This window comes from Fundulus heteroclitus, chromosome 11, assembly GCF_011125445.2.
Source record: "Fundulus heteroclitus isolate FHET01 chromosome 11, MU-UCD_Fhet_4.1, whole genome shotgun sequence".
Taxonomy (NCBI): Eukaryota; Metazoa; Chordata; class Actinopteri; order Cyprinodontiformes; family Fundulidae; genus Fundulus; species Fundulus heteroclitus.
In genome coordinates, this window is record NC_046371.1 from 25070594 (window position 1) to 25097330 (window position 26737).

Here is a 26737-nt window from a genome sequence, read left to right on the forward strand (position 1 = left end):
TAATACATTTTGTTAGAAAGCTCCTTTCAAGCACCCAAGGACACTGTATAAAATCAGCAATATATCAACAATGTTATTATTACATTTATCAGAATAACATGGTTAGGCTACTTTTCAAAGTTAAAATATGTATTGTTGGTGTAAAAATTGTTGAAAAGACTTGCATAGTAATTATAAACTAAAGCTGCCTTGCAAAGGTATTCCTATGATCCCCTGCAGTTGTTCTAATTTTGTCACATTAAAGCCACATTAATTTATATCATGATAATAATAATAATAATAATAATAATAATAATAATAATAATAATAATAATAATAATAATAATAATAATAATAATAAAGTAGAATATAATAATAAATAAAAATAAAAAGTAGCATATAATTGTGAAGTGGAAGAGAAATGGTATTCAGGTTTTATTTAACAACTGAAAACCTAAAAAATAGAGGCATGCAACCTTTACCCAGATACTCCTAAACAACATGTTGTGCAACCAGTGGAGAACACATCCAATAACCAAATAGTGCTTTACTCTCAATACAAAATACAACTGTTTCCAAGACCAAGAAACACAGCACAGGTCCGAGATAAAATTGTGAAGAAGATTAAAGTAAGGTTATAAAACAAGATCCAAACCTTTGAACATCTTAAGGAAAACTAATCATTGCATCATCTGAACGTGGGAAGAGTATGGTGCAAATGCAACCTTAACCAAAACATGACCGACCACCTCGGGTGAGAGCACGTCTCAGCTATTCGTCATGTGCCACAAATTTGGCCTTTATTGTCTCAAGAAGGCCATTGTTTAAAGAAATCCATTTAAGGTTTGCAGATAATCATGCAGGGGATATACAGCAAACACGTGGACGGAGGTCCTCTGACCAAAGACATTATAGTCCTAGACACAAAACACCATGTGTGACAGAAAACTAACACCATCCCCAATTTAAAACATGGTGCAGACAGCATCATGCTGTGGGGATGCTTGTCCTTTATGAGGACAGGGAAGTTGATCAGAACCAATGGGAAGAGAAGGAGCTAAACGCAGGACGATGCTGGAAGACAATCTGTAAGATGCTGCGGATAAATATTTGAACCAATCTAAACCTACAGCTAGAACCTCTGAAGCGCTTACGATCAATTCACGTTCAGATGTCAAAAGTTGCATTTTTCTGCAAGCTACCAGTAATATCTCCGTTTAGAGTGGAAAGGCTTATAAAAGCTGGGCCACTATTTGAAGAGTCAGCCCAGCATTATTAACAAGCATCGTATTTCAAAGAGATTCAGTTAAATGCTTCCATCAAAATCAAAAGCTAATTTGACCAAAAAGTAACTGATATATATATATATATATATATATAATATATATATATATATATATATATATATATATATATATATATATATATATATATATATATATATATATTAGTGTAATTTATTACCTAGATCAAAGCTCTTATGTTAAAACATAGCATGTTTATAGAACCGAGAGTACCGCCATCTAGAGGCCAACCTCTGAGATCTGTCCACACAAACTTTTCTTACATTATGCAGCCCACACCAATAGAAATAAGCCACTGGTGCCAACATCTTATCATGCTTATCACACTGTTTAAGGAAACGTGAACAAAAAGTGGAAATGGGATACTTTTAAACATCAACCTGTCGCGCACCACTTTGTCAAGACAATAGACTGAGCAAAGTGTTTTTAGAGGAGAATGAATCTGCGTGGCACATTGTTAAGAGCTTGTTTGACTCTAAAAGCACTTCCCGTGCAAAGAATACAAGGTTCAAGGTCTAATAATGTTCTTACTGTAAACCGAGGCCTGGAGTACAGCACGCAGGTTTTGGGTTCTGGACCGTACATCAGGGAAAAACATTATTAATCACTCTTGTGGGTGTTTGTGTGAACTCGGGCACTTAACCAAAAACAATAATATTTTCCGCAGCCTATTCTGATCTCTGGCAATCCATTAAGAGTGTCAAACTCATTTCTGATGCACATTAGGGATTGCTAAATATTACCCGTTACAAACAAATTCAAATATTTGAAAAATAATAATGGAATACAACGAATATGTCAAAAATCTGTTTTCTCCCAATTGTGTCACTGAACTAGTTAAACACGTGTCGCAGCTGGACTTTTTAAGTAGCATCAAATTCAAATGATTGGTCAGTAGCTCCACAATTTCCCTCCATGTGCTACGATGAAGAGATGATCAAACTTTTTGATGATGAAGCTTTGGTTAATCTTCAATGAGGTGCTGATGATCTTTTTTTTTTTTTTTTTTTTTTTTTTTTTAGTATGGCAAGAAATTCCATTGTTATGATCAAAACAGAGATAAACATTTTCTATTGTAAAATGTAAAGGTATTTATCTATTCCCACTCAAATCAGCTAAAGTTACCCCACCGGTGCATCACTTGTGGTGCGCAGATTTTTAAAACCTTAAAGACATTCAGTTCGGTGATTTCCTTATTGTTGAAATGACGGCAAACACCACAGTGGGATCAAAAGAGCTATCTGAGGCCTTTGGAAAGCAGCTTACGAGTCAGGGGGGATCACAGAAGTCTTAAAACTTGAAATCATACATTTTTATGGTACAAAAGATCGTCTTAACAGCGAAGGATGTCCAAAACTGCCAAGTTGCTCAGGTCGGCGTGTCCTCGGAGCTGGATCCTGCAACACCACAATGATCCAAAACACACCAGTGAACCTGTAGAGCACGACATAAAGAGTCCTGGGCTGAGACAAAGTCTGGACCTTCATCTTATTGAGATGCTGTGGACTGACGTGCCCTGAACCCCTCAAACATCTCAGAACTCAGAGTGAGAAAAAAACTGAAACTTTCCTCAGACTGACATCGGAGTCTGGTAGACGTTTTAACCACCTGACGTTATTTCGGACAAAGGGGTTAACTGGTTTCCTCTGTCTTCTGTTCAATGGGTTATACAAGGTTCAGAATCTTATTCTTTTCCACTAATTAGTAATAATAAAAGAGATTAGATTAATATGTGAAATCTTTTGGGCATGTCCTCATTTTTTCACGATAGCACATTCTGATGCTGTGGTGCAGAGCCGGGTTAAAGTCTGATTTTGGAGACTGAACAAAGAGGCTGGTGGGGACACATTTCTGACCCCTACGTCCAAAGACAGACTACCACTCTGATATCCTCCAACAAAGAAAACACGCCGGCGTTCGTTATATATTTAATGGATATGAAATGACAAAAAAAGTAAAAATCAAGAGATGTACTAACATGTTTCAAAAGATGTACCAGTTGTTCTAACTACCCTTCAGATGAAAGGCTTAAAACGGTTTTATTTGTTTAGAACCTCTGAATGCATACATGTGGAAGGGCGATCAAGACAGTAAAGCCCTGCTGAAAGAATATGTCCTGTGTTTACATCCAGCAAATATATATATATATATATATATATATATATATATATATATATATATATATATATATATATATATATATATATATATATATATATATATATATATATATATATATATATATATATATATATATATATATTAAAAAACACTTTCAGGTTTAGTTTAGGTACACATCAGCTTCATTAAGAACTTCTTCCTTTTGGTGAAAGTAGTCCCTAAACCAGGAAATGTGCTCCTTCTTCTGCTGAACGGTCAAGTAGGGGTTTCTCGACAGACCAGCCACCACCAGCTCCATGAAGTGACGCACTGGTCCCTGACGGGGGAAGCCCTCCTCCAGGTGTTTCCCTAAGAAGACGTGCTCATGGAACGGGACACTGGCTTCATCCTCAAGGCCTAACACAGAAAGAGAATACAACATCATATAAGACAAAAATCAGATCCCTCCGCTTTTGTAAAAGTACTCTGGAGACCTCAACCACAAACTAAAATTTTATCCCAAACACTCCTGTATAGGTAGATGTACCCTACTTTCTGCTGTTCTTATAGTTGCCAGTGTTGGTGCCTGACCAAAATTTCCATAGCACATGAAATATTTTCTTTTTCGTTTACAATGATGGACACTTCTCTTACCACCGCCCACTGTAATTGCACCCTACTCCAATTAAAGCTGCAGGTCTTTTGGGGAATCTTTCCACCATCTTTCCTTAGATAGGACATGTTTTGACCAATCTGTATAATCTGATCCAATCTGTATAATCTGATTGAATTTGACTTTGGAAAGTGCCTTGAGATGACATGTGTCATGAATTGGTGCTATATAAATAAAATGGAATTGAATCGAAACTCTGTCTTTATATAATAGGACTGTCTTACATTTAGCTCCATTTATCTTCTAATCAACTCTTACCAGCTACCCTAACCCTAAAAGGAGCTGAAAAAAGTCTTTTTTTCTGATTTTTATTTGAGACACATTTTGAAAACAAACTCATTTCCACTCCACCTCAAAGTTGTGCACAACTTTGTGTTGATGTGACACACAAGATCTGAAGAAAGTTAGTGATCGCACTCTGACACAACATTAAAAAGTTCAAGAGGACCTATATGTATGAAAAAAATAAATAAATAAATTCCAACACTCACCAATTTCATTGTTAATTGGATACTGCCACAGTTTTCCCTCTTTGGTCCATTGGATCATTTCCTCAAACCCATTGCGTGGCATTTGGTTGGTTGACAGCAATAACTGATTGGCGAAATCCATGTCCCACAGGGTTGGCTTAGCTGCAGATGGGACCCGTGTCAGAAGCAGTATCCCAGAAAAATATCAAAAATGACTGATTCCTAATGTTCACATTAAATTTATGACTACAGCTCTCCCTATAGCATTCGGTTGCTGCAGGATATGTCATTGACTTCAACAATAATGGCCAAAGTTAGACAGCTAAACTGTCTAACATCAATTCTATAATGGATGCATAAGTGTAAGAGGTAAAACTGGTCAAATGAAAAAGAAAAGTTCTTATTACCAAGTGCTGGTTCACCTCGTGGTTCATCAGGAGTGGGGGGGAAGATATTAAGTCTTTTCTCTGGGTAAATACTCCTCCTATAAATAAAACAATAATAATAATAATAATAAGACACATAATTCTTTTATCCCCAGCATTATTATTATTATTTCACTGACAATGTTATAAACGTGCTCACCTTTTGCGGACATTGGCCAGCTCACTGGTAATTCCCCGATCGTGTACGTATCCTTGTCCGTCATCGTCAAACCGGATCTGATCAGCAGGCCAAGCGTTCTGCCGACTAGAAGTCTTTCCGATTTTCATGTCAGATATGAGAAGCCTAAGGAAGGATTAAATATTATGCTTAGAAGTATGAATAAACTCTCCTTTAAATAAACTTCTACTATCCTTTAACAAGCAACGGGAAAGAAATATTTGTTAATAAATGCCGGTGTTGTGAGGTTTGAATTGGACGATGATGGTTTTTACATGATGAACTCATTTTGAGGGCAAACTTTTAATACTATATTCAGAAAAGAGACGACGTTTCCCGGCCAAGTCGACATCTTGGTCGCAGCTTGTCTCTGTTGGGGCTTACCGCCACCAAAGAGGTTCCAGCGCTCAACCGGGGCTGGTGCTAGAGTCAGTCCTGGTTTTAGAAAAGGATCCGTTAGCTTTTCCAGTCGGAGCCCAGTCATAACATCATCGGAAACAACTCATCCAAATAATGGCGGACCCTCCCCTGGCTTTATTGTGTGTTTTTGTAAAGAACCGTAGTGCGACGGAAACAGTTCAACTACAAATTACGTATCCTAGTATCCCTGAAAACAGTGGCCCAATACAACCACCTTCATTTCTTAACACAATCCTAATCTTTTGCCCTCTCATCAGATTTTCAAACCCCATCAGGTGATATAGAAAAGGCTGACAAAGTTATAGAACTTTTATAGAACTGGTATAATAATCAGCGCTGAGCGTTGCTCTGTGCAACCTCTCACTTAAAGAATGTGATGGGGAATATCAAAATAAACACAGAGATGAGAGGCAGCCAGCTTGTGTTATTCTAATGCTATCGGACATTTTTTAATTGCTGTTGAAACGCTGTGTTTCTATAGTTTTATTTAACTAACTAGAAACAAAACTGCTAGAAACAACCCCCCCCGCCCCCATCCAAGCACTGAACAAAAGCTGTTGTCGTTTCCTCTGACCCATCAGTCCGCTGGTCCTAGGCCAGCAACGTTTTTTTACTGGCAGCCCCAAAGCCTGCTTTGGTGGAAACACAAATAAGTGCAGCTAAGTAAGCACTAGCACCAGTTTAGCACTAAAAGGTCCAGCATGTGTGTTTGCACAAAGCGCCCTTCAGCTGTTGTGCACTCTCCTCTCTTTCTCTCCTCGCCTAAACTTTACTATAATGGCTTCTTCACTTCGCGCTTAACATAAACACAATGCTCATGCCCTCTGTCAAACTAACAAAGTAAATTGAGGAGCTTTTTACATTCTGATTTTGTTTCCAGTGGAGTCTACAGATCCGTTTGCAGAAACAACAGAGATAAGCTGGAAAGCTGCAGATTAATGCATTGTGATACTTTTAACCTTTCCCTCAGACCATCATCTATCCAAATACAGCTGAAACAACAGCACATATGTCGTCTTTAATTTACATAAGCGATCATTTTGTCAGCTTATCCAAAAATATTATAACAATAATAATTATACGTTTCACAAAGGTGTTCTGTAAAAGTGGTCAAACTTAGTCATAGTCTTAATAGAACGCCCTTAAGTCAAAATGTAAAAATAAAAAATATGACATTAAAATATGTAAAGTTTTGGAAATTTGGTCCTAATGAAATACATCTTAGGTGACTAAAGAAAGCAGAAGAAAGTTTTAAAAGACAAAAACTACTGTGTCATGATATAATAAATACGCTACTGCTAAATGACATTATGACAAAACAGGATATATTAACAAGAACTGGTTTATGCTGGAGCTGTAAAATTTAGCTCAGAGTGTTTAGGTGATGGAATATGACCAAAACATTTTCATTTTATGACGGCGGAACTGAATTTAGAACTAGCGCCTTTGAGGGGTGAACTGGCACAATACTGTTAAAGGCATCCAATAATATTGTGTGTATATTCTGCAGGAGACCAACCCAAGACTGTTGGCGTTTCTCTGAGCTTCGGAGAGAGCTTTGCGCTGCTTCAGCTGTGTCAGCAGCTCCGACTCTGCCCGGCTGCGATTAGGCAGGGTGGCGGCGGCGGCGGATGCTGCAGCGACCAGCTTGGGATCCAGTGAGTCACTAAAAACACAAAACACTGCATGTGAGTTTCCACAAATCGACTAAAATGACTGTGTTACATTATATGACGTCATCCTGTGAAAGCAACTTGAAATGAAAACGACCCCAGACTGAACTTAAACTTCAGCGCTATGATCAAATCTGGTCATAATGCACTTTTCCCTTGACAACCACACAACTCAATGTATCATATAAGCTTTTATGTGACAGAAAATATTGCGTCATTGTGAAGTCTCTTTATAGTTTGCTACAAATCATGTAGGGAAACAGTGAACACGTAGATGAAGGTGATCAGAGACCACACTTGACCTTTGTGAAGTTCTTGACCTGAAATTTCTGTTCGCTTACAAAACGCCAACCGCACAGTGAAACCTGTAGGTGGCGGCATCATGCTGAGGAGAGAATTTTCTTCAGCGTGGCAAGGGAAGCTGGTTAGAGTTAATTAAAAGATGAAAGGAGCTAAAAAAAAAATGTAGTCTCTGCATATGCAACATTGGTATAGACTGAGAAAAAGCCCTGCACCAGTAATAGTGGCCTAGAATTAAGGGTCGACATAGCTCCTGGTTCATCACTGAATTGTTTGTCTCAGATTAGAAAATGTTTAAATAACCCAAAACAATTTTGGCAAATTGTTAAGATTCTCTCAGGCAACTTATCACAGCAGAGGTTCGTTAACTATAAACTCCCCTGTGGTGTCAGGTAATTTAAACTTACTTTAGGAAAGAGAGAGCAATCTTCCTCTGAAACTTGATCTTGTTTTAGGTAATATTTGATTAGCTTATTTAATTTGACTCAGATGTTTAAATCATGTTTTTATTAGTGTTTGTAACTTTTTGATGTTTTTTTTTTCTGTTTGTTTTAGCAAAAGAGGTCCCTCATGTACATACAATATTGGATCTCAACGAGCAAATGAGTATAAAGGTTCAATAAAAAAAAAAGTGTTTCTGGCCAGTATCGACTCAGGAAGAGGCTGAATAGAATTCAAATTTTTCGAGAACTGCATATCATTTTTCTTCCACTTCACAAATAAAAAGCGCTAATGTTGAGCCGTCATATAAAACCCAACGCAAAACATTATAATTAGTGGTTGTGATGTGACAAAAACCTTTAAAAGTTCTGCAAGCCCCTGACAGATAATTGCCCGGTTTCTTACCCCTGTGCTGAAGCCTCCACTGTCGCCCTTTGAAACATACTGATCGTGCTCTCCATAGCTGCTGGACTGGATTTATACTGTGTCGCCGATTCAAAGCGTTGCTGCTTCTTCAGGTCTTTGAGCTTTCTTTTGCTGGTAACTTCAACCTTCATGGCTCCAAGGAGGTCCAAAAGACTCTCTTTCCCTCTCTTCGCTCCATCAGACTTGACCTGTTCCGCTTTAACGTCTGTCTGATGTTGTGTGCTACCTCCAACGTTTGCCTTCGCCTCCGCTGGCTCCTCCTGCGGTTGGGTAAACTTTGTCTGGGGGTCTACATTTGTTGCCTCGTCTTGATGTGCGGGGATGGCGTCGTCTTTCTTTTCGCACCGTCTGACTGTACATGTGCTAAGAGTGTTTGCTCCGACTCCGGGGAATGCCCTGTGTGAGATGGAAAAGACGGTTACCATTTAATGAATGTCACGGGGATTAAAATTGGGCAAAATGTTTTTAGGTATTGCGCAACGGGTTTGTCACAATGGTCTGCTTTAATTTTGACGAATTTCTTCCCGACAGAAGCGTAACAGAGTCAGGTTTGTAGGCCGCCTTGTCTGCAGATACCTTTTCAGCTCTGCCAACACATTTTCCAGGGGTCTGCACTGATGGGAACCTCCAAATCGTTCGACTTTGTTTCCATAAAAACCACTGTGTACATCTTTCTTAGCGGTATGGTTCATTTTCTGTTTGGAGGACCCATGGAGGAAGTGCAGCCGTCCCTCCTGCAGCCAAACGCATGATGCTACCATCCCTGTACGTAACAGACTCTTTTCAAACTCTTTTCCCTCCAATTGCAATGATGGTCAAAAACCCCTAAAAGTTTCAGTTTCAACAAATCACAGGTCACGTCTCCTATAATCAGTTCCTTTGTCCTTGATTACACTTGCAAGTCTTGTTTCACAGTGGATCATGGCTCTCTCTTACCGGCTTCAAAAAAGTCTGTTTCTTTAAGAGAGAAACAGACTCTCTGGTTTCTATCAGACTCTCTGATAGAAACAGACTTCTGGTACACAGCCCTCTTTCTGATGTCTCTTTTTCTATTATTTAACCGTAATGTAACACAATGAAGCAGTTTAAAAACAGACCCACAACTGGGCTTCCATTTAACTAAAATGTTGTGAATTATCAGAACCTTACAAGCCATGCCACAATCAGCTGAGGTTTTCCCAGCTTGTTTAAAGCTATAGTTATGTTAGCGTATGTAAACCTTATTTATAACCAAAATAAAATCACTTATCCTAGCATTCAGTAAATCAAAAATATTTTGGTGATTCTTACTCCCCAAAAAACCATAAAAGTTTTGTTTTATGTAATGTCAAACAGCGAGAAAGAGAGGTTATGTGTATTTTTAAACAGTGAAATAGGAGTGGGCAATAGGGATTTTATCATGATATAGTGTGGTACTACATTGATAATGTTAAAAGTGATGATAAAAAAACATTTACAGCTTCTTTATATCTTTTATATGTAACTGTGTGGCGGGGACTGCATTTAAATTATAGCCCAATAAAGACAAATGCTGTCCTTAAAAAAACACATTTAAAATTAACAATATTAAATGTGTTGCATGTTAGAACAAAATTCAAAATATTTTCAAAAAAGTGATTTGTATCACTAAACTGCATCACAGTAACTGCATTTAATCATATTTTTGAACTTATTGATATTTATTGACGCTCTCAAGAAACCAAAAGTGGAGCACATAGCACAAGTAACAATGACGGCAGTTTTTTTTTTTTTTTTTTCAGACACCACTTATTGTAATTTATTGTTGTCAGGATAAACCCAAATCGTTATCATGATAAAAAAAAATGTTCACCATAACGATAAAACAATACAGGCCCAGTGAACGATACAGTGCAAGAATAGTTGGTTTACTCTGTATATTCTAAACACTGGGACAGGTAGAGCCTTCGTAAAAAAAAAAAATAAAAAAATTGAACATCTGATGGTGATATTAAATAAAATTATAAAATATGTAATTTGTGTGATTTTGGGTAAACAGTTTTTTGCATATTTCAGTGTAAAGTGAGAGAAACCACCTCCTCCCTTGAGTGAATCGCTTCTTTACATGCAGGCCACCATGGAACCTACAGTCTGGACGAAAAGTCGATAAACACGCCCCTACCTATCCACGCTGGTTAACCAATCCTACCAATTCTACTTTATTTAAGGGGACGTGAAAACTGAACTGAATATGTTAGGAACGTAAAAAACTTCAAGCCGTTCTGTGACAACAACGCGTAACGGCGAGGTAACTTCTATGGCGTCGGCGCACACAGTCAGAATAAACTCACCTTGAAACGCTGTCGTATTTAGCCGGAAACACACAACACTCGGAGACACAAAGCGAGTGGTTTCGTGCCGCACAAACAGTCCGGGATAAAAATCTGTACATGTTTGTTTCTTGCAATGTCCTTCCACGCTCCAAAACGTCCTCCTCCGTAGCTACACTTTAACGATCCCCGAAACACATAGTAATAACAAAGGTTCCGCTTGGAGAACGGGTTGTTATGTAAAGGTTTAGCAATGGGGTTCCCTGTAAAAACGCATTAGCAACAATATTAAACTCTTAAAAATATATAGCTTTTATATTGGTGCTCAATTTACGACTCAAAGTTATCTTTATCCATGTTTGTTTTCGTGTCTCTTTTTAAATAGTACTGGGGCAGTCGCTGCAGCTGTCAGCTGTAATCTCGCGATACTACAACTGGAACGTGACTCAAAATGGCGACAGAACATAGCGCTAATTCATGAGCGGATGTTCCAGCTTTGCAGTCTGCGATCAAGTTAGGAGTTAACTATCAGAGATGGATATTAAACAAGAAGAGATAGCTTCGCGCCATCGCAATTTTTATCATTTTTGATATCGTTTGGTTGTTTAAAATCCCTGGTGAACTCGAAGGGAGAGGAAAACTTCACAGGTAATTATTTCAACGGCAGCTACGCTATTAGCATGGAAGCTAACAGGCATATTTTTTAGCGCAAGTATTTGTTAAATATAAAGTAGCCCGGAGCTTTAAAGCGTGGATTATTCGCTTTTTTATAATAAAAGTGAAGGGATTTACTGCATGCTTGTGTTTAGCGAAACTTGTGTGTGAGTACTTGTTCCGCCAGAGTGCCTAACCCGTTCAGCGCACTGGTGTTTACATATACGAATAATATTTTTATAACCATCAAAGGCAAATTAGCCCTTTGTTTTCAGCTCTTTTGATCTCTTGTCAAATGGCCTTTAAATGTGTAACTGTGCGTTTGTGGCTGTGATAGGGAAAGACTTGTGGAACCGCTTTGAAAATGTTCATCCTGCAGAGATGAAAGTGCCGTAGCGCGCATAGTTTATGGAAATACCTGCTTTCTGGTTCTGTTTTCATTATCTGGGCTCCCTGAAAGGCTGCCTGCGCAACAATGTTCAGCTTGTATAGCGGGAATCACTCAGAGACATTATATATTTATATATATATATATATATATATATATATATATATATATATATATATATATATATATATATATATATAGAGAGAGAGAGAGAGAGATAGATATAGATATATACAGTTTTAAGATTTTTTTTTTATAGTTATCCATTTATATAAGATTTTTTGTGGAATTCATGTTAAAACCATCAACCAACATAAACATTTTTATTATTCAGTTTATTACACAATTTCAAACCCAAAATCCAATTTCTTCAGAAACTTAGAAGATTACTATAACGAAAAACAGATGGCACCATAATAACCAGATATACCTCCTGCTAGTAGATATCATTTGTGTTGCAAAGCAGCATTTCTTCACAATAGAAAATGAACAGAACATTGAAAGTAAAATTGTGGCTTGTCAAGGAGGGTGTGAAAGTACCCCTGGTGACTAAGAACTGGCTCTGGTTCGGTGTAAAACATCCTGCTGATCGCTCCGTCCAGAGTCGTGCAAATAATAACTAGAACTGCAAAAGTATGAAATAGGAATGGGCAATACATTGAGATTTTATTATTTATTTATTTTTAAAAAGGATTTGAAATGAGATGTTAATATCGTGATGGTCTATGTTGCTTTAGAATGATACTTTTAATGTATTCCAGTTGGTTATTTTTCAGCCGTTTCTCATATTCATCTACAGCTGTTTGTTTTAAAAAAAAAATTTAGAAAAGAAAAACCTATTGAGATAAATGTTGTATATCATCTTTCATCCTAAAATATCAAGATATGAAATGCCCTAGTATGAAATGAAGGGATTAAATTACCTACCTTAGTTAAGATCATTTTATAGCATCTTACCTCTCAAAGTCTTTGTATTAAATTGTTGTTCTTTTCTATGGTGTGTTATTGAACATGAACTAATGCCTCTAAAAGTGGTAATTTTGCACGTTTCCGAACTTTGTTTGCTTTTTCATTACCCGTGTTGTTTCACTTTGTCATTGCTGTGCAACCCACCTCTGTTGGGAAATGCAGGGTGTACCTCTTCTCTAGACTGTCTCCAATCTCAGCTGTGGAAACAGAGATCCAGCAGCGATAAGAATTACTGTATTAAATTTGAAGTGGCCCTATTGCTAATTATGTATATAGCATATTTTAGTAAACATTTAATTGATAATCTACGGTAAGAAATAATATTTAATGGTTGCTGGTTATTTCCCCACTTGGTCATTTTGTAGCTTTTGTCATTTTGTCTTCTGCCTTGGGATGTTTCATATGACCCATGCAGGAACCTGTCAGGGGAACGTTTTTTGCACCAGTGATTTACAATCAGTTCCCATCTTCTGCTCAATGCATTGTTAGTAAATATGGCTCCACGACTCCAGGAAATGTCAGGTAGCAAAAAGTCGATCGGAGTCATTTTAATTTGATTAGGGGTCAAAATCTAGCAAACTGGGTCAGTGGCAAGTGGCCCTAATGGGGATCCAAACCAAAATAAATAAAAATGGGCTGTTTAAAAAAAATCAAAAATACATGTTCATTAGCTCGTGATGTTATGCTATGAAAACACTATTAACAGTACATAATTTGTTGATGTCCTGCTTTGTTTTCCAGTGATGGCGGAGGAACGTCGGCAGAAGCAATGCTCCGTCAGCCTGCCCACAGAGTCCATGAAAGCTATGGCGGAGTCGGTGGGAGTGGGCCAGTTGCAGGAGGAAAGCTGCGTGGCCCTCAGTGAGGAGGTCAGCTACAGAATCAAAGAAATTGCACAGGTAACGTTTTTCAGCTCTTTTGGTTTGTTTTCAAATTAATTCTGAAACAAAAGTCTTTAAAATCTTAGGGATGTATGTAAGATACATGCTTTTATCGTCAATGCACCCCCCCCTTTTTTTTTTTTCATAGGATGCTCTAAAGTTCATGCATCACGGGAAGAGACGTAAGCTGACCACCAGCGACATAGACAATGCTCTGAAGCTAAAAAATGTGGAGGTACGGTGCATTTTGAAAGTGGAAACGGTACCATTTTCATGCGTTCCGCTGATGTTTTTCATGTCGCTCTCTTGTTTCGCCAGCCCCTGTATGGGTTTCAGTCGCAGGAGTTCATCCCTTTCCGCTTTGCAAGCGGCGGTGGAAGAGAGCTTCATTTCTACGAGGAAAAGGAGGTCGACCTCAGCGACATTATAAACACGCCTCTTCCAAGGGTTCCCTTAGACGTCTCTCTCAAAGGTGCTCAGATTGTGGAGATTAGCCGCTGCGTTGTTTATGTTGTTAGCCGTTTTTTAAATGGACAAGTTTGTGATTGATCTTCATTTCCTAACGCACAGCGCACTGGTTAAGTATCGAAGGAGTTCAGCCGTCGATTCCAGAAAACCCACCGCCAGGTTAGTCTGGTTTAACTCTTATTTTCATCATCTTAAAAGTTTAAATTGTAATTTTCTTCTTCTTTAAAAGAAATCTTAGGTGTAATTTGTGTTCCCTTATTTTTAGCATCAAAAGAGCAGCAGAAAGCGGAATCAACTGAACCCCTCAAAGTGGTCAAGCCTGGTCAGGAGGAGAAGGGTGCAATCCAAGGCAAAGGGCAGAGCACGCCAGCTCCTGATAACAAAGGTCAGGATTTCTCCTTTTGTTTTGGAAGAACTCCTTGAATAATATTTTTCTATGCTGGAGCATGTTGAATTATTATTTGACACGCTGCACACACTTTTGTTTTAACCACCATTCCTACACTGAATTGTTCTGTTTTTTTTTTTTTTTTTACAACAGCTTTGAGGGGTAAAATTAGCTTTCTCCGGCATTATTTTTGAATAAACTTTTGTGTCCTTTTTACAGGAAAGGAGAAGGGCCTGATCAGGTTGAAACCGCGCAGCACCCACGAGCTTTCTGTAGAGCAGCAGCTCTACTACAAGGAAATCACAGAAGCTTGCGTCGGCTCCTGTGAGGCTAAAAGAGCTGTACGTTTTTACTGGTTTCTCTCGATGCACGGACCATAAATGATAAACGATTGTTTTGATATTTACTGTATGCAAAAGCCAACGCAAATCTTTCACACTATAAAAAGGTTTTGCTGTGGCTAAACCTTTTTATTTATTTTTTTTTATTGTTTTTATGTCTTCTCACAGGAAGCGTTACAGAGTATTGCTACGGATCCCGGGCTGTATCAGATGCTTCCAAGATTCAGCACATTCATTTCTGAAGGAGTAAGCATGTTTCTAATGTTCTGAATAGAGACGCACCCGTAAGGCTTTTCCCGACTGATAAAGTTTCCCGTTTTCTTGGAAGTCTGATCAACCAAGTTTGACCAATTCTGTTTTTCATAAAACACACAATAGAGGAAAATGCTGGTTGCAGGTTCTTTGAAGTGGTTAAAGAATGAATTACAAGATTTCCTCCATTTATGCATCAAAGCAAATGCCTCCAACTTTTATCAGATTATTATTATTTTTCTTTTTCTTTTTTTTTTTTTGGTTAACCTCCAAAAAGTGCATCAGAGTGCATATTAGTTGATGCGTTTATAGAAGAAGAAACCTGGGGATTTATTTTTTTTGATGCTTCACATGAATAGGCAGAAACATTTCAGAATTTGATGCTCCGATCACCTGCCAGTACCGATCAAGGGGATATTGGCGGATTACGTTATTTTTTCCAGCTTGATTGGTGCACGTCTAGTTCTACAACATATTTTACACCAGATACAACACCCACACCTTAGCCTAATGAAATGTGCTGACTTTATGCTCTCTCCAAAGGTTCGTGTAAATGTGGTGCAAAACAACCTGGCTCTTCTGATTTATCTCATGCGGATGGTCAAAGCTCTAATGGACAACCCCACGTTGTATTTGGAAAAATATGTGAGTACAGAAAACAGCTGAAATATAAGGAGCATAAATTCAGAGAGCTTATCGTTCATACAGAGCCATGCGCTGCGCCTTGCTTTCAGTTGCACGAGCTGATCCCAGCGGTGGTCACCTGCATCGTGAGCAAGCAGCTCTGTTTACGGCCAGACGTGGACAACCACTGGGCTTTGCGGGACTTCGCCGCTCGCCTGATGGCCCAGAGCTGTAAAACCTTCAGCACGACCACCAATAACATCCAGTCCCGTATTACCAAAACTCTCACCAAGGTGGGTCCTCTGGTCAGCTCCTTTTCTTTTTACATTGGCAGAATTTAGTTTTGTAATTACTTTATGAAGAGTAGATGTGACATCCAGCTAAACAAACGAGTGAACCAAACGCTCCTATGTTGCGACCCTCACATGTCTTCGTTTTTTCCTGTTGCATCATGACAGATGTCTTTTTACACGCTGTAAACCTTTCTCGTATTTAGCCAGACTGATTGTCTTCCCCGCAGAGTTTGTTGGATGACAAAACCCAGTGGACGACGCGATACGGCTCCATCGCAGGGCTCGCTGAACTTGGACCTGATGTGAGTGCCATCTGCTTCAGACTTTTATTTATCAGAATATCACAATCCATTGCCATTTCCCTAAATAATGGAAGAACTTTGGTTGAATTTTTTAATTTAAAAACCTTTATTTTGTAATTGATTTTAAATCACTTTGTAGAAAGTTCTTTTTTTTTTGTCTCTTCCTCTTGTTCCAGTTTATTCAGTTGTTGTTGTTTTTTTTCCATTTAAAAAAGAGATTATAATGAATATCATAAACAACCATAAAAATATACACGGCTTGGCTTTTTCTAAAACACACTTTGTGTGTAAAACGTCTGGCCTCTGTCGTGACACTCCTTTTGTTTTCCCTAGGTGATAAAGACGCTGATCCTTCCTCGGCTTACCGTAGAGGGCGCTCGCATCAAAGCAGTGATGGAAGGGCCTGTAGTCTCCAATATCGATAAGATAGGAGCTGAACATGTTCAAAGCCTCCTGCTGGTAGTGAACTTTTTTTTTTCTTTTGCATTTATGTCCCGTTCTACGCCAAAAAACCCAGACACAAAATCTCTATATTTGATTTGCTCATCCATTTGTTTTACGTCCAAAGAAACATTGTGCCAGTGTTATTGCCAAGATACGGCCTCAGCCGGACATCGCGGAGCAATACCGGACGGACTACGGCTACCTCGGGCCCATGCTGTGCTCTCATGTAATGAAGGCCAGAACTCAAGCAGCACTGCAAGCTCAACAAGTCAACCGGACCACCTTAACAATCACACAGGTGAGGAAAACACAAATCCAGTTGAATCAGGATTGCACATAAAGTGAAAAAAACAAAAAAGCTAATACCGACAATTTAATTTAGGTTCACGCTTGAAATCCATTAAAGGGAAATATCTCAGAGTAGCATGCTGTTTATTAATATGTAATGACCAGTGACGTGCGATGAGGTTCATCTGGAGTCAGATGTACAAATATATGAACTCAACAAATACTCTATTTCAATTTTGGCCTTAATTTAAACATTTAGTTGTTTTAAAAACTTAATTATCCTTTGATCCTGTCAATAATTTTAAATAGTACAGTAGCAAGAAAAAGAAAATCTTATTTGATGTAAGGTCAAATTTGATCCTTTAAAATGTAATTTCTTTACAGCTGATCTGTAATGCCACATTGTATAATAATGTAAGAAATTTGCACTTCAAAATCTAATAAAACGTCATTAAAACGTTTAAAAACAAATCTATGAATACGTATTGTAATAGTGTCTGCCTCATTATAACATTATTACAACTTTTGGTTATTATGAAATGCGACGTTCCCTTTTTTTCAAAAATAATAATGTAATAATGTGGCAAATTATGCAATAAATTATAAAAAAAACGGTCTTTCTGTTCACTCTAATAAACATACATTTTAATAACTGTCAAGTTTTGGCTCATACACATTTCCATTTTTGAAACTCAATAACTCATTTAGTGCCTGATCTTCAAAAGGTTTTGCGTGAATAAAATCAACCAAAGCTGATGTACAAACCAGGAGCAACAGGATTGCATCAGCAGAATGGGCAGAATGGCAGCACCATCCATTTAGTGTTTGCCTTCGTGAATATGCAGAACGTATGCTGATGATCAGACTATTAAAAAAAATCTGGTTTCAGTGACATTTTATGACGTTTTGGGGATGGTAAAATGTGTGACTAGCTAGCTGAGCACCTAGAGCCGTTTCTTTTCCAGCAGGCTCCCACCTGTCAGTGAGAACAGAGAGGGACGGTGATGCCACGCGTCGTTGGAGCAGCTCAGTGTATCAAGCTCGCTGTCACATATAAAACAGTTTGATGTGAAGACTTCTTACCTCCGAGAAGTTTATAGTGTGATACGTAGCTGCATGTGTGAACTTCCGTGATGTCAACTACACACTTGTATGTGGGGGCCTTAAATGAATGCTCTTCTAGTTTAGACTTTACCATCAGGCAGTCTTGTAGACAGCTCAGGGGTCCTATCAGGTAGTGACACAGTGTACCGTAATGAACAGAATATCCATTGAGTTGAGCAGTTTTGTTGCTTACCAAAGTCGTACTTGGACATTTTAACAGATTTATAAGCGTATTGTATCACATAAAATCAGTCAGTAAGCACAACTTTAATCATATATAAGGCGCACCATCAATTTTTGAGAAAAATGTAAGGATTTTAAGTGCGCCTTATAGTCTGAAAAATATGGTACCCCCTGTTTCCACTGAAAATCCAGTTTAGAAAAATCCTTTAGTAATGTAGTCTTCCGTTTTGTCCAAACAAATTGAAATCAGTGCACTGTTAGAGGTTGTCGGTGCAACGGCCATGCCCTGTATGTAGAAGAAGAGGACGCAGAGACGTGCACATGTCGCCGTTGTCCCCGTGGAGCCCAACGCGGCCCCCATTAGTGCGGCACCATACTTTCTATCTCACTCAGCAAGTTTTATTGGCACGTTTTCGCCCGATTACAAAGACTAATAAACATGAAGCACACATTCATTATTTATCTTAGTACGACGCCGTCACAGCGGAGGCAAAGCTCCTCGCTGCCTCGTCTCGTCGTTCTTCCATGTCTTTGAACAGCAGATGCATAAATTCATTAAAATGTTGAAGTCATACTGAAAATAAATAAATGTATAGAGCAGCCAGGTGGACAAACTGATTTTATCCTATCAGTGTTTTTTTCTTTATTTGTCTCACCTGCCTCTTCTGACTGATAACGTTGTGTCCTTGCAGCCTCGTTCCACCCTCTCAGTCTCACAAAGTGGGTTAAGCGGATCAGGTGGACCTCGCACTCCCAGCATCATTAAGGTCCCGAGCTCCCTCACCCTCATGTCCCCGAGACCCGGTACGCCATCTCAGCCGTCGCCACCGGCGACAAAGTACATTGTAATGGGAACCAGCTCAGGAGCTGCCTCAACCCAGCAGGTAACCATACTTTTATTTTTTTTCAGTTTTAGCTTTGAGATATGACTTATAATTGGGAAATCTGTCCTAGGGAATATATTCCTATTTACACGTTATCTTGTTAAGGAGCTTGCATTCAGTGATTCAAAAGTAATGAGTTTAAATAGCAGCATTTTTAAGTTAAGTTAAAAAGTCTGAAAGGTGGTTTGATTATTTTCCATTATTTAATTTTTTCTGGTTTCTTGGTGTAAATGATTAAAAAAATAAAATGTCTCTGTTCATTCATGACATCTGTCTGTTTGTCAGTCCACCAGTCCTTCTGTGCATCTGTGCATCCATTCCTCTTCCCTACAGTTTGTGGTTTTTTTGCAGGTTCCATATTTAAAAGCCTGACCTCTGAGAAATGTCTGCAATAAATCTTGTCTGTGGGTTCTAAGATTGAACCACATCTTGATAGAAATTTGCAAATGGGACTCTGGGAAACTATGGGACTTTAAAATTAGAAATGTGCAGAAACCCTTAGAATGTTATAGACACAGAGGCACCAACAAACATTGAAATAAAAACATTACCGGATCCTGAAGCTAACTCTATTTCACAGGTCCTTTACATTGAGTTTTTGCACCTGTCGATAGTAAAATCTGCTACTAATGCACAGGTATGAACTTACTTGTCTCATCGTCTTGCCTGTAGGTCATCACCCTTAGCTCCTCACAGTCAGCCTCACCAGTAACCAGCACTGTTCCCAGCGCCACTTCTACACTGCAGCCCTTGGTAAAGCTGGAGCCTGGCGGCGGTCCCGGACTCACGGCTTCACGGCCACTGCAGAAGTACATCGTCGTATCGCTTCCCTCGTCTGCCTCCTCTTTGGAATCCAAGAGCTCGGTGCTACCAACCTCAATTTCCTCAGCTCCGGTCGACGGAGGAATAAAGCTGGAGCGCTCAGAATCCCCGGCAGCAAGCACCCAGTCCCCACACTGACGTGCGTAGGTAAAGAAGACGGTCGTCATGTTTGGGATTTCTTGACTGAACCCAAATGGGTCGACTTTGGAGCGGCGTGAGGACTCTTGACTGATTAGAGCAAACCTGGCCAGACTTTGTAAATATCTTAATGCTCAGTGAAGGCTGATCAGTGTGTGAAATCATCAGCGTTTCGGCTTACATTCTGATTTCATGTCTTTTTTTACCCTAAAATAAATCTGATTTTGTATGAAATTCTGTTTGTTGTTGTGTTTGTGGAATCCCTCCTAGATTGTGTTTTTAAACATAATAGAAGAGAACAGGAGACCTTAGTGGCTATCCAACAGAGAAACTGGCATTGCTGAAACTGGAGGAAATCATCGGTAAAAGATAAGAGTGCAGTAAGAACAAGAACAAATAATATCGCCTACATTGTTGAGCAGATTTAACTTACAAAGGGGTATCTGCCTAAGTCTAATGGTAATTGTAGTTTAATATGTTCAAAGCACTCAGTAAACATTTAGTTTTCTTTAATCATTCAATAAAGTGTGATTTTTTTTTTGTTAACATATTAAATCAGACTAAATGTTTTCTATCTTAGGTAGATGAGAGTTCATAAAATATTTAGTTTGCACTGAATGCCAGATTAAAGTGACCTTTATAATTACTTTTGAATTCTGAAGTTTACATACAGTAAGATTATTAAATGCCTTTTGACAAGCTGGGGAAATCCACATGACGCGGTCATGGTTTTGGAAGGCACGGATGGTGAATCGAGTTTGTGACTTTGACTTGAGTCGCAAAAAAAACAGCTTCAGACTTGACTTGGACTCGTTGTCGGAGACGAGCCTCAGAAACAGTTTTTATCTCATGCTATGAAGAGTGAAAGAAAGCCTGTATGTGAGCTACAGGCAGCAGCTGGTGCCCGTTTTACTTTGAAAGGATGCGCTTAATTATTAGCCAGTGTCTTTCGTGGATTATGCGATGTTAATGATTCATAGTGATGATCTGACCTGTCCGTGTTCGCTGTGACTTCATAATATTGATACCACGACTGTCTCCAAATGAACGCTGTATTAAATGATCATTTAGGGTAAACGGAGTCAACTCAACTTACCGCCCACATTATCATCACTGCTAAGCTAGCTGCGACATTATCAGGACAGTTCTTGCTGAAAACCTCAAAATAAAAACACTGTTCCGTTCATTCAGAAGTTCAACACGTACATTTACTTCTTGCTCTTGTCTCATTCATTATGTTGGAGTTTTTAACCAAACATTTAAACATCTTTACTGTTGAGAATCAGAGCAAAGGTTTTAATTGTTGCATTGCATTTGTCTCAGAGATGGAAAAATAGGAGCTGGGAATGTGGTCAAAACCTGAGTAAAAAAGCGTTCCACTCAACGCAGTCGGGAGTCTAAAATAAAAGCAAAAGAACAAAAGGTTATTATTCCAATATGGCGATGGCTATGAACGATGTTTTATACGTAGTACCTATTTAAACGTCCTTTAAAGCTGTACTTTCCACATACAAACATCACGTTTTAATTAGTTTGGTTCAGAGTTGCAGCCGCTGGGGCTCCATCAGGAACTCTGGGAACCGCGTTCAATGCGTTTTTTTCTGCTGTTGTGGATCTGAATTTGTTTAAAGTTTGTCGGCCTTCTGGGGGCCCCTGGTGGGCTGGGGTCAAGGGGGGCCCCCAAGCAATTGCCTGCCCTGCCTAATGACACCCAGCGCCCCTGGGAACAGCTATCTAGGGTTTAAGGTGCACTAGATGTCATGGATTTGATGAGACAATGTTTATTTCAGGTAATACAGACTTGAAACTTGGCTTTCAAGTAGTTCGAGTAGTTAACACACAACATTTATGCATAGTTTTAGGATAGTTTTCATTCTGATTTATTGCCAGAGATATAAAAAGACAACGTGCTGTGTCTATTTAGCCATTTTATTTTGAAGAGACAGTCCTACGTATCAGATCTTTTTTCCTGTTAGATTTCTTCCCCCCTTTTCTTTTTTCCATTTCGGGAACTCAGAGAGTTACTAGCTGTTGTGATTTATTCAAAGAAGAGATTGCATTTGCAGTCATGGATTTCAGAGTACGAGCTGCAACAAAAGAAGACTGCAAAGACATATCGAGGATGATAATGGTGAGTCGCTCTGACAGCCAGATAAAACTCTCTCTACTCTTGAATAAGGCTAGACGCCATTTCGCCATGCTTGGTGTAGTCGCGCTATGTTTGGCGGCTGCTATTCTGCATTCCTTCAATTTGTCGTAGTTTGATCTGTGTTTTTACGACATGATTATACTCCTGAAATTCCCAGGAGCTGGCGGTTTATGAAAAAATGCCTGACCAGGTGGAGATCTCTCATAAAGGTAATGAACATGGAGCCTACTCACGTGGGACAGTAAGGTATGAAAATAAAAGCAAATGAGGCGTGTTATTTTTTTTTCTTTTTTTGTGTAATTTCACAGATATGATCCAGTCATTTTTACTTGAGGCAGGACAGCTGGAAGCTGGTTTTTCTTTTATTTTTTTTGTGTTTCTTTCTTCTTCTTTTTTACCTCGAAGTGGCCAACTTTCTATTTTTCCTGTCTTTGAAACGTCAATCATACATTTTAACCAATCAAATCCACGAGTGAATGCACCATGCTAGCCAATCACAGCTAGAGAGGGGCGGGTCACTGACTAGACGCCAATGATAAACTTGAAAGCAATACTTACAGCAGTTAATGTATATACAGTATATTAGCAGTGCAGAGTACTTCCATTGACAATTATCTACGTTCATTTGACCTCCAAAATTCACAGTGAGCTCAGCAGGAAGAAAATACCATTAAAACATCAGAGCTTGTGTGCAAACAAGAAGTCTCACTTTAACATAAACTCTAGATTTATTTTGTCTCTCTTTGGGCATTTTTGTGTAAAATAACTCTGTTCTTGATTCATGAGGTTACACACAGTAGGTAGAGTAGCCAGAAATTTGCAGTAAAACTACTCCCAAAAGTAGCCTACATTTTGTTCAAAAAGTTACTCTAGCAAATATAGCAGGGTAAATGTATCTAGTTACTACCCACTTCTGCTCATGCCTGACTTTTGAGTTAATTGAATGGACACAGCACTTCACTCTGGGGTGCCAGATCTGACCAATAGTTTACAACTCAAACACAATGTAATATGTTAGGGAGCAAAATTGTCTTTGCTCCCAATACAACCTTTCCGTTTTAAACATTAAAAGAGCTCAAAAGTATTAAGAAGGAAAATCATTAAGAATACTAAAAGAGAATATTGGAGAAACTTTTGTAATACGAGAGGGAGAGATACAAAAATCGATAGTGTGGAAAGTGATTAAAAAAATGAATGGCATTCAGAAAGAATATGGATATCCAATGTTAAAAATAGATAATACAAGTCTAATGAAAGATAATGAAAAGGCTGATATATTAGCTAAAACATTTAGTAAAGTTCATAGTTACAATAACCTTAGTGAGGAGGGAAAGAAGGGGAGGGAAGGCACAACAATGAAAATACAAAGACTTGCTACAGATTAACAAAGATACAAATGATTTAACGAATAAATCATTTGCAAAAGCTGAACTGAATTCTGTGCTTGAGAAATACAGCACCTGGTCCAAGACGAAAACCGATACTGAGTGAAAAGAACATTAAGGCTCGTCTCAGTTTTTCTAGAATACATCTTGATGATCCTCGAGGTTTTTGGGGAAAATATTCTGCGGACTGGTTGAAGTTTTCCAAAGGTTTGTGTCCTTTTACATTTGCTGTAAATGTAACACCACATTTTGTGAGAAAGATGAAACAGGAGGCAGACAAAATTCTCTTCTTATAAACATATTATCAAAGGCGACTCTGGCAGAACCCCTGATTTTGTCCAGCTGATAGGAGAGATCTTTTTTTTTTTTTTTTTTTTTTTTATTTCCTTTATTTAACCAGGAAAACCCCGTTGAGATCTGGATCTCATTTTCAAGGGGGACCTGGGCAGAAATCTGCAAAAACACTACAACCTGGTTACAAAAATAAAACCAATTAATACATATGCACAAATATAAAACAATAAAAACAATTTAAAAGCAGTGACACTGTTTCATACAAGCTTGTTGTCTATCTTTAAGAACCGCTCGAAATAAGTCCAATGAAATAGTTTCTGACATCTTGAGCTCAGACTGGAGCTGATTCCACGCTATAGGAGCCAACACACTGAATGCTTTCTTTCCTTTATCAGTTCGAACACGAGGAACATGTAGAAGGATAAAGTCATTTGAGCGTAAAGCATGTGAACTACTAGATCTATGCAAAAGAGAGCTTAAGTAAGTTGGTGTTAGTCCAAGTAGAGATTTATAGATCAGGATCATCAAATGATTGTTTCTCCGAACACTTAAAGGAGGCCAATCAGCTTTTGCATACAAATCACAATGATGTGTCAAACGTCTACTCCCAGTTATAAACCTTAAAGCACAATGATAAACAGTATTCAAAGATTTCAGACATTTGGTTGAAGCATTCATATATAAAACATCTCCATAATCCAGAAGTGGCAGGAATGTTGCTGCAACCAATTTACTTCTAGCTTTGAGTGAGAAACACGGTCCATTTTGATAATAAAACCCAATCTTCATTTTCAATGTTCGTAATAGATTTGCTATATGATTTTTAAAAGAAAGTTCATTATCTAGAATAAAACCAAGACATTTATAATTACTAACAAACTCAAGATCTGAGTACGGAAAACAAAAAAAACACAAGATCTGTCAAAGAATGAAATGCAAGCAGGGATATATATGGACAATACTGACAATTGTCTGTGAAACATTTTGACAAATCATAGGCCAACCCAAATGAAGACTTTGGAGTTGCCTAGTCAAAGTCCTAACCTGAATCATATTGGGATGCTGTGGCATGACCTCAGAAAGGCTGAGCATGCTAGAAATCCATCCAATGTGGCTGAATCACAACAATCCTGCAAAGATGAGTGGGCCAACGTTCGCCCACCGCGCTGGAAAACACTCGCTGCAAGTTATCGCAAACGGTTGATTACAGTTGCTGCTGCCAAGGGCGGCCTAATCAGTTATTAGGTTTGTCACACAGGGTCATGTAAGGTTTGGATTTTTCTTCTCCTTTCAATAACTAAAACATTCATATAAAAACTGCATTTTATGTTTGCTTGCTTTCGACTAATATTAAATTTGTTCAATGTTCTGAAACGTGACAAACATGCAAAAAAACTAAGAAATCAGGAAGGGGGCAAACACTTTTTCATATATATATATATATTGTTATATTTCGTATATATATATATATATATATATATATATATATATATATATATATATATATATATACACATACAAAATTATATATTTTTTAAATAAAAGTCACAGATTGCATAATGTTCAATAGCAATTTTACAATCGAAAGTAAACAGTTAAGCACATTATTTGTTAATGCCTTATATAACCAATGCAGTGGGTTCGGACAGTGAAAAGATTAGCACGGGGAATGAAAAGCGTGCATTTGCTAATTTGTCTTTGCGTACGTTTAGAACTGGAACGTGACGGTTTCTGCCAGAATCCCTTCTTTGAATGCCTCGTTGCAGAAGTTCCTGAGGAGCAGAAATCTAAAGAAGGTAAATGAGGGATAAAGGTCGAAGCAGTCGTTTCCATATCTTAGTAATTAAGTGCAACGCGTACAGAGAGTACTTCCTCTGATGGTTATTTTTTTTTATGTTTCTGGTTTTTTGTTGTAATATTTGGCCCTTTTGAATGTTTGTTTCGTGTTCTCTTGTTAGGATTCACAGTTGTGGGCTACGCGCTGTACTTTTACACCTACAGTACGTGGAGAGGACGAGCAGTATATCTGGAAGACCTGTACGTGATGCCTGCATTTAGAGGTATAAAATGTGTTAGTCGCCGTACCTAAAAATAATTGTTACATTATGTCGTGGATATCATTTGTTAAGTTGCCTCCTTCATAATGTTGTTCTTTGTGTAACAGGAAAGGGCATTGGCAAGGGTTTATTGTGCAAAGTTGCAGAGGTATGTTTAATCTCAGCACTTGGCCTCAACTCTGATTGACACACATTACTGCTGTCATCCTGCTGCAGCTCATGAGAAAAATGTATATCTAACCTGCTCGCTAGTATGCAAAAGTATTTAGTGCTATAAACAGGCGTGTGGAGCCAGCTGTGGTAGTGTGATCCAGTGCATGATTAATCAGAGGAGTGTTGTGTTTAATCAGGTGGGACGAAAGAAGGAGTGTGTGCGGCTGCAGCTGTCGGTCCTCGACTGGAACACTCCCTCTCGAGACTTCTACGCCGCCAAAGGAGCTCAGGATCTCACCGCCAGCGAAGGCTGGCACTTTATACGCTTTGATGGACAAAACCTGGAGAAGTTAGCAAACGAGGCGCCGAAAGATTAGATGTTTAAAAAGAAGAAATCTTTTCTTTTTTCTTTTTTACCAATGTGTAATGTGAGATAATCCACTTTTAATTTATTCATGTCTTCACCAACTGATTGGTGTAATTTAAAAACGATCACCTTTAGTAGCTAATTTAATGGAGATTGTATTTTGTTATTGTCATATTTGATTAAATAAATCTTTTGCTGATATTCTTTTGCGTCCTTGGATTTATATGCGTTA

General features: G+C 38.4%; 3 protein-coding genes across 6 annotated transcripts; 2 read left to right on the plus strand and 1 right to left on the minus strand.

Annotated features, from left to right (window-relative positions):
• Positions 1–3198: 3198 nt before the first annotated feature.
• On the minus strand, positions 3199–10896 carry mrps31 (mitochondrial ribosomal protein S31). Of its 4 annotated transcripts, none has more exons than XM_036143220.1 (8): positions 10699–10896; positions 8369–8785; positions 7069–7215; positions 5112–5255; positions 4934–5010; positions 4548–4688; positions 3547–3800; positions 3199–3432 (listed from the first exon to the last, which is right to left on the minus strand). In XM_036143220.1, exons 1-7 carry the CDS (start codon positions 10797–10799, stop codon positions 3565–3567), a joined length of 1263 nt encoding a protein of 420 aa, XP_035999113.1. In that variant the 5' UTR covers positions 10800–10896; the 3' UTR covers positions 3199–3432; positions 3547–3564. The 4 variants fall into 4 exon arrangements, with proteins under 4 accessions (XP_035999113.1, XP_035999111.1, XP_035999114.1 ...); XM_036143218.1 differs by having other exon boundaries at positions 3199–3438; XM_036143221.1 differs by having other exon boundaries at positions 3199–3430; positions 3539–3800.
• A 206-nt stretch (positions 10897–11102) lies between these two features.
• On the plus strand, positions 11103–20334 carry taf6 (TAF6 RNA polymerase II, TATA box binding protein (TBP)-associated factor). Its single transcript, XM_012867208.3, has 15 exons — positions 11103–11325; positions 13430–13587; positions 13718–13804; positions 13888–14041; positions 14140–14196; positions 14303–14422; positions 14645–14766; positions 14935–15012; positions 15562–15663; positions 15753–15935; positions 16163–16237; positions 16571–16696; positions 16806–16979; positions 18949–19140; positions 19813–20334. Exons 2-15 carry the CDS (start codon positions 13432–13434, stop codon positions 20098–20100), a joined length of 1914 nt encoding a protein of 637 aa, XP_012722662.2. The 5' UTR covers positions 11103–11325; positions 13430–13431; the 3' UTR covers positions 20101–20334.
• A 1700-nt stretch (positions 20335–22034) lies between these two features.
• sat2b (spermidine/spermine N1-acetyltransferase family member 2b) lies at positions 22035–26706 on the plus strand. Its single transcript, XM_012867082.3, has 6 exons — positions 22035–22231; positions 22407–22458; positions 25641–25724; positions 25887–25988; positions 26093–26133; positions 26336–26706. Exons 1-6 carry the CDS (start codon positions 22169–22171, stop codon positions 26513–26515), a joined length of 522 nt encoding a protein of 173 aa, XP_012722536.2. The 5' UTR covers positions 22035–22168; the 3' UTR covers positions 26516–26706.
• Positions 26707–26737: the final 31 nt, after the last annotated feature.

Coding starts and splice junctions, on each gene's coding strand:
- mrps31 (XM_036143220.1), bottom strand. CDS start 10,799: ATGTACAGATTTTTATCCCGGACTGTTTGTGCGGCACGAAACCACTCG. Junction 5,256..7,068: donor AGAAACGCCAACAGTCTTGG/GTTGGTCTCCTG, acceptor ATCCTTCCTTAG/GCTTCTCATATCTGACATGA. Junction 4,689..4,933: donor ACGAGGTGAACCAGCACTTG/GTAATAAGAACT, acceptor TCCCATCTGCAG/CTAAGCCAACCCTGTGGGAC.
- taf6 (XM_012867208.3), top strand. CDS start 13,432: ATGGCGGAGGAACGTCGGCAGAAGCAATGCTCCGTCAGCCTGCCCACA. Junction 15,664..15,752: donor CGTTGTATTTGGAAAAATAT/GTGAGTACAGAA, acceptor CCTTGCTTTCAG/TTGCACGAGCTGATCCCAGC. Junction 19,141..19,812: donor GAGCTGCCTCAACCCAGCAG/GTAACCATACTT, acceptor TCTTGCCTGTAG/GTCATCACCCTTAGCTCCTC.
- sat2b (XM_012867082.3), top strand. CDS start 22,169: ATGGATTTCAGAGTACGAGCTGCAACAAAAGAAGACTGCAAAGACATA. Junction 22,232..22,406: donor ACATATCGAGGATGATAATG/GTGAGTCGCTCT, acceptor TGAAATTCCCAG/GAGCTGGCGGTTTATGAAAA. Junction 25,725..25,886: donor GGAGCAGAAATCTAAAGAAG/GTAAATGAGGGA, acceptor TTCTCTTGTTAG/GATTCACAGTTGTGGGCTAC.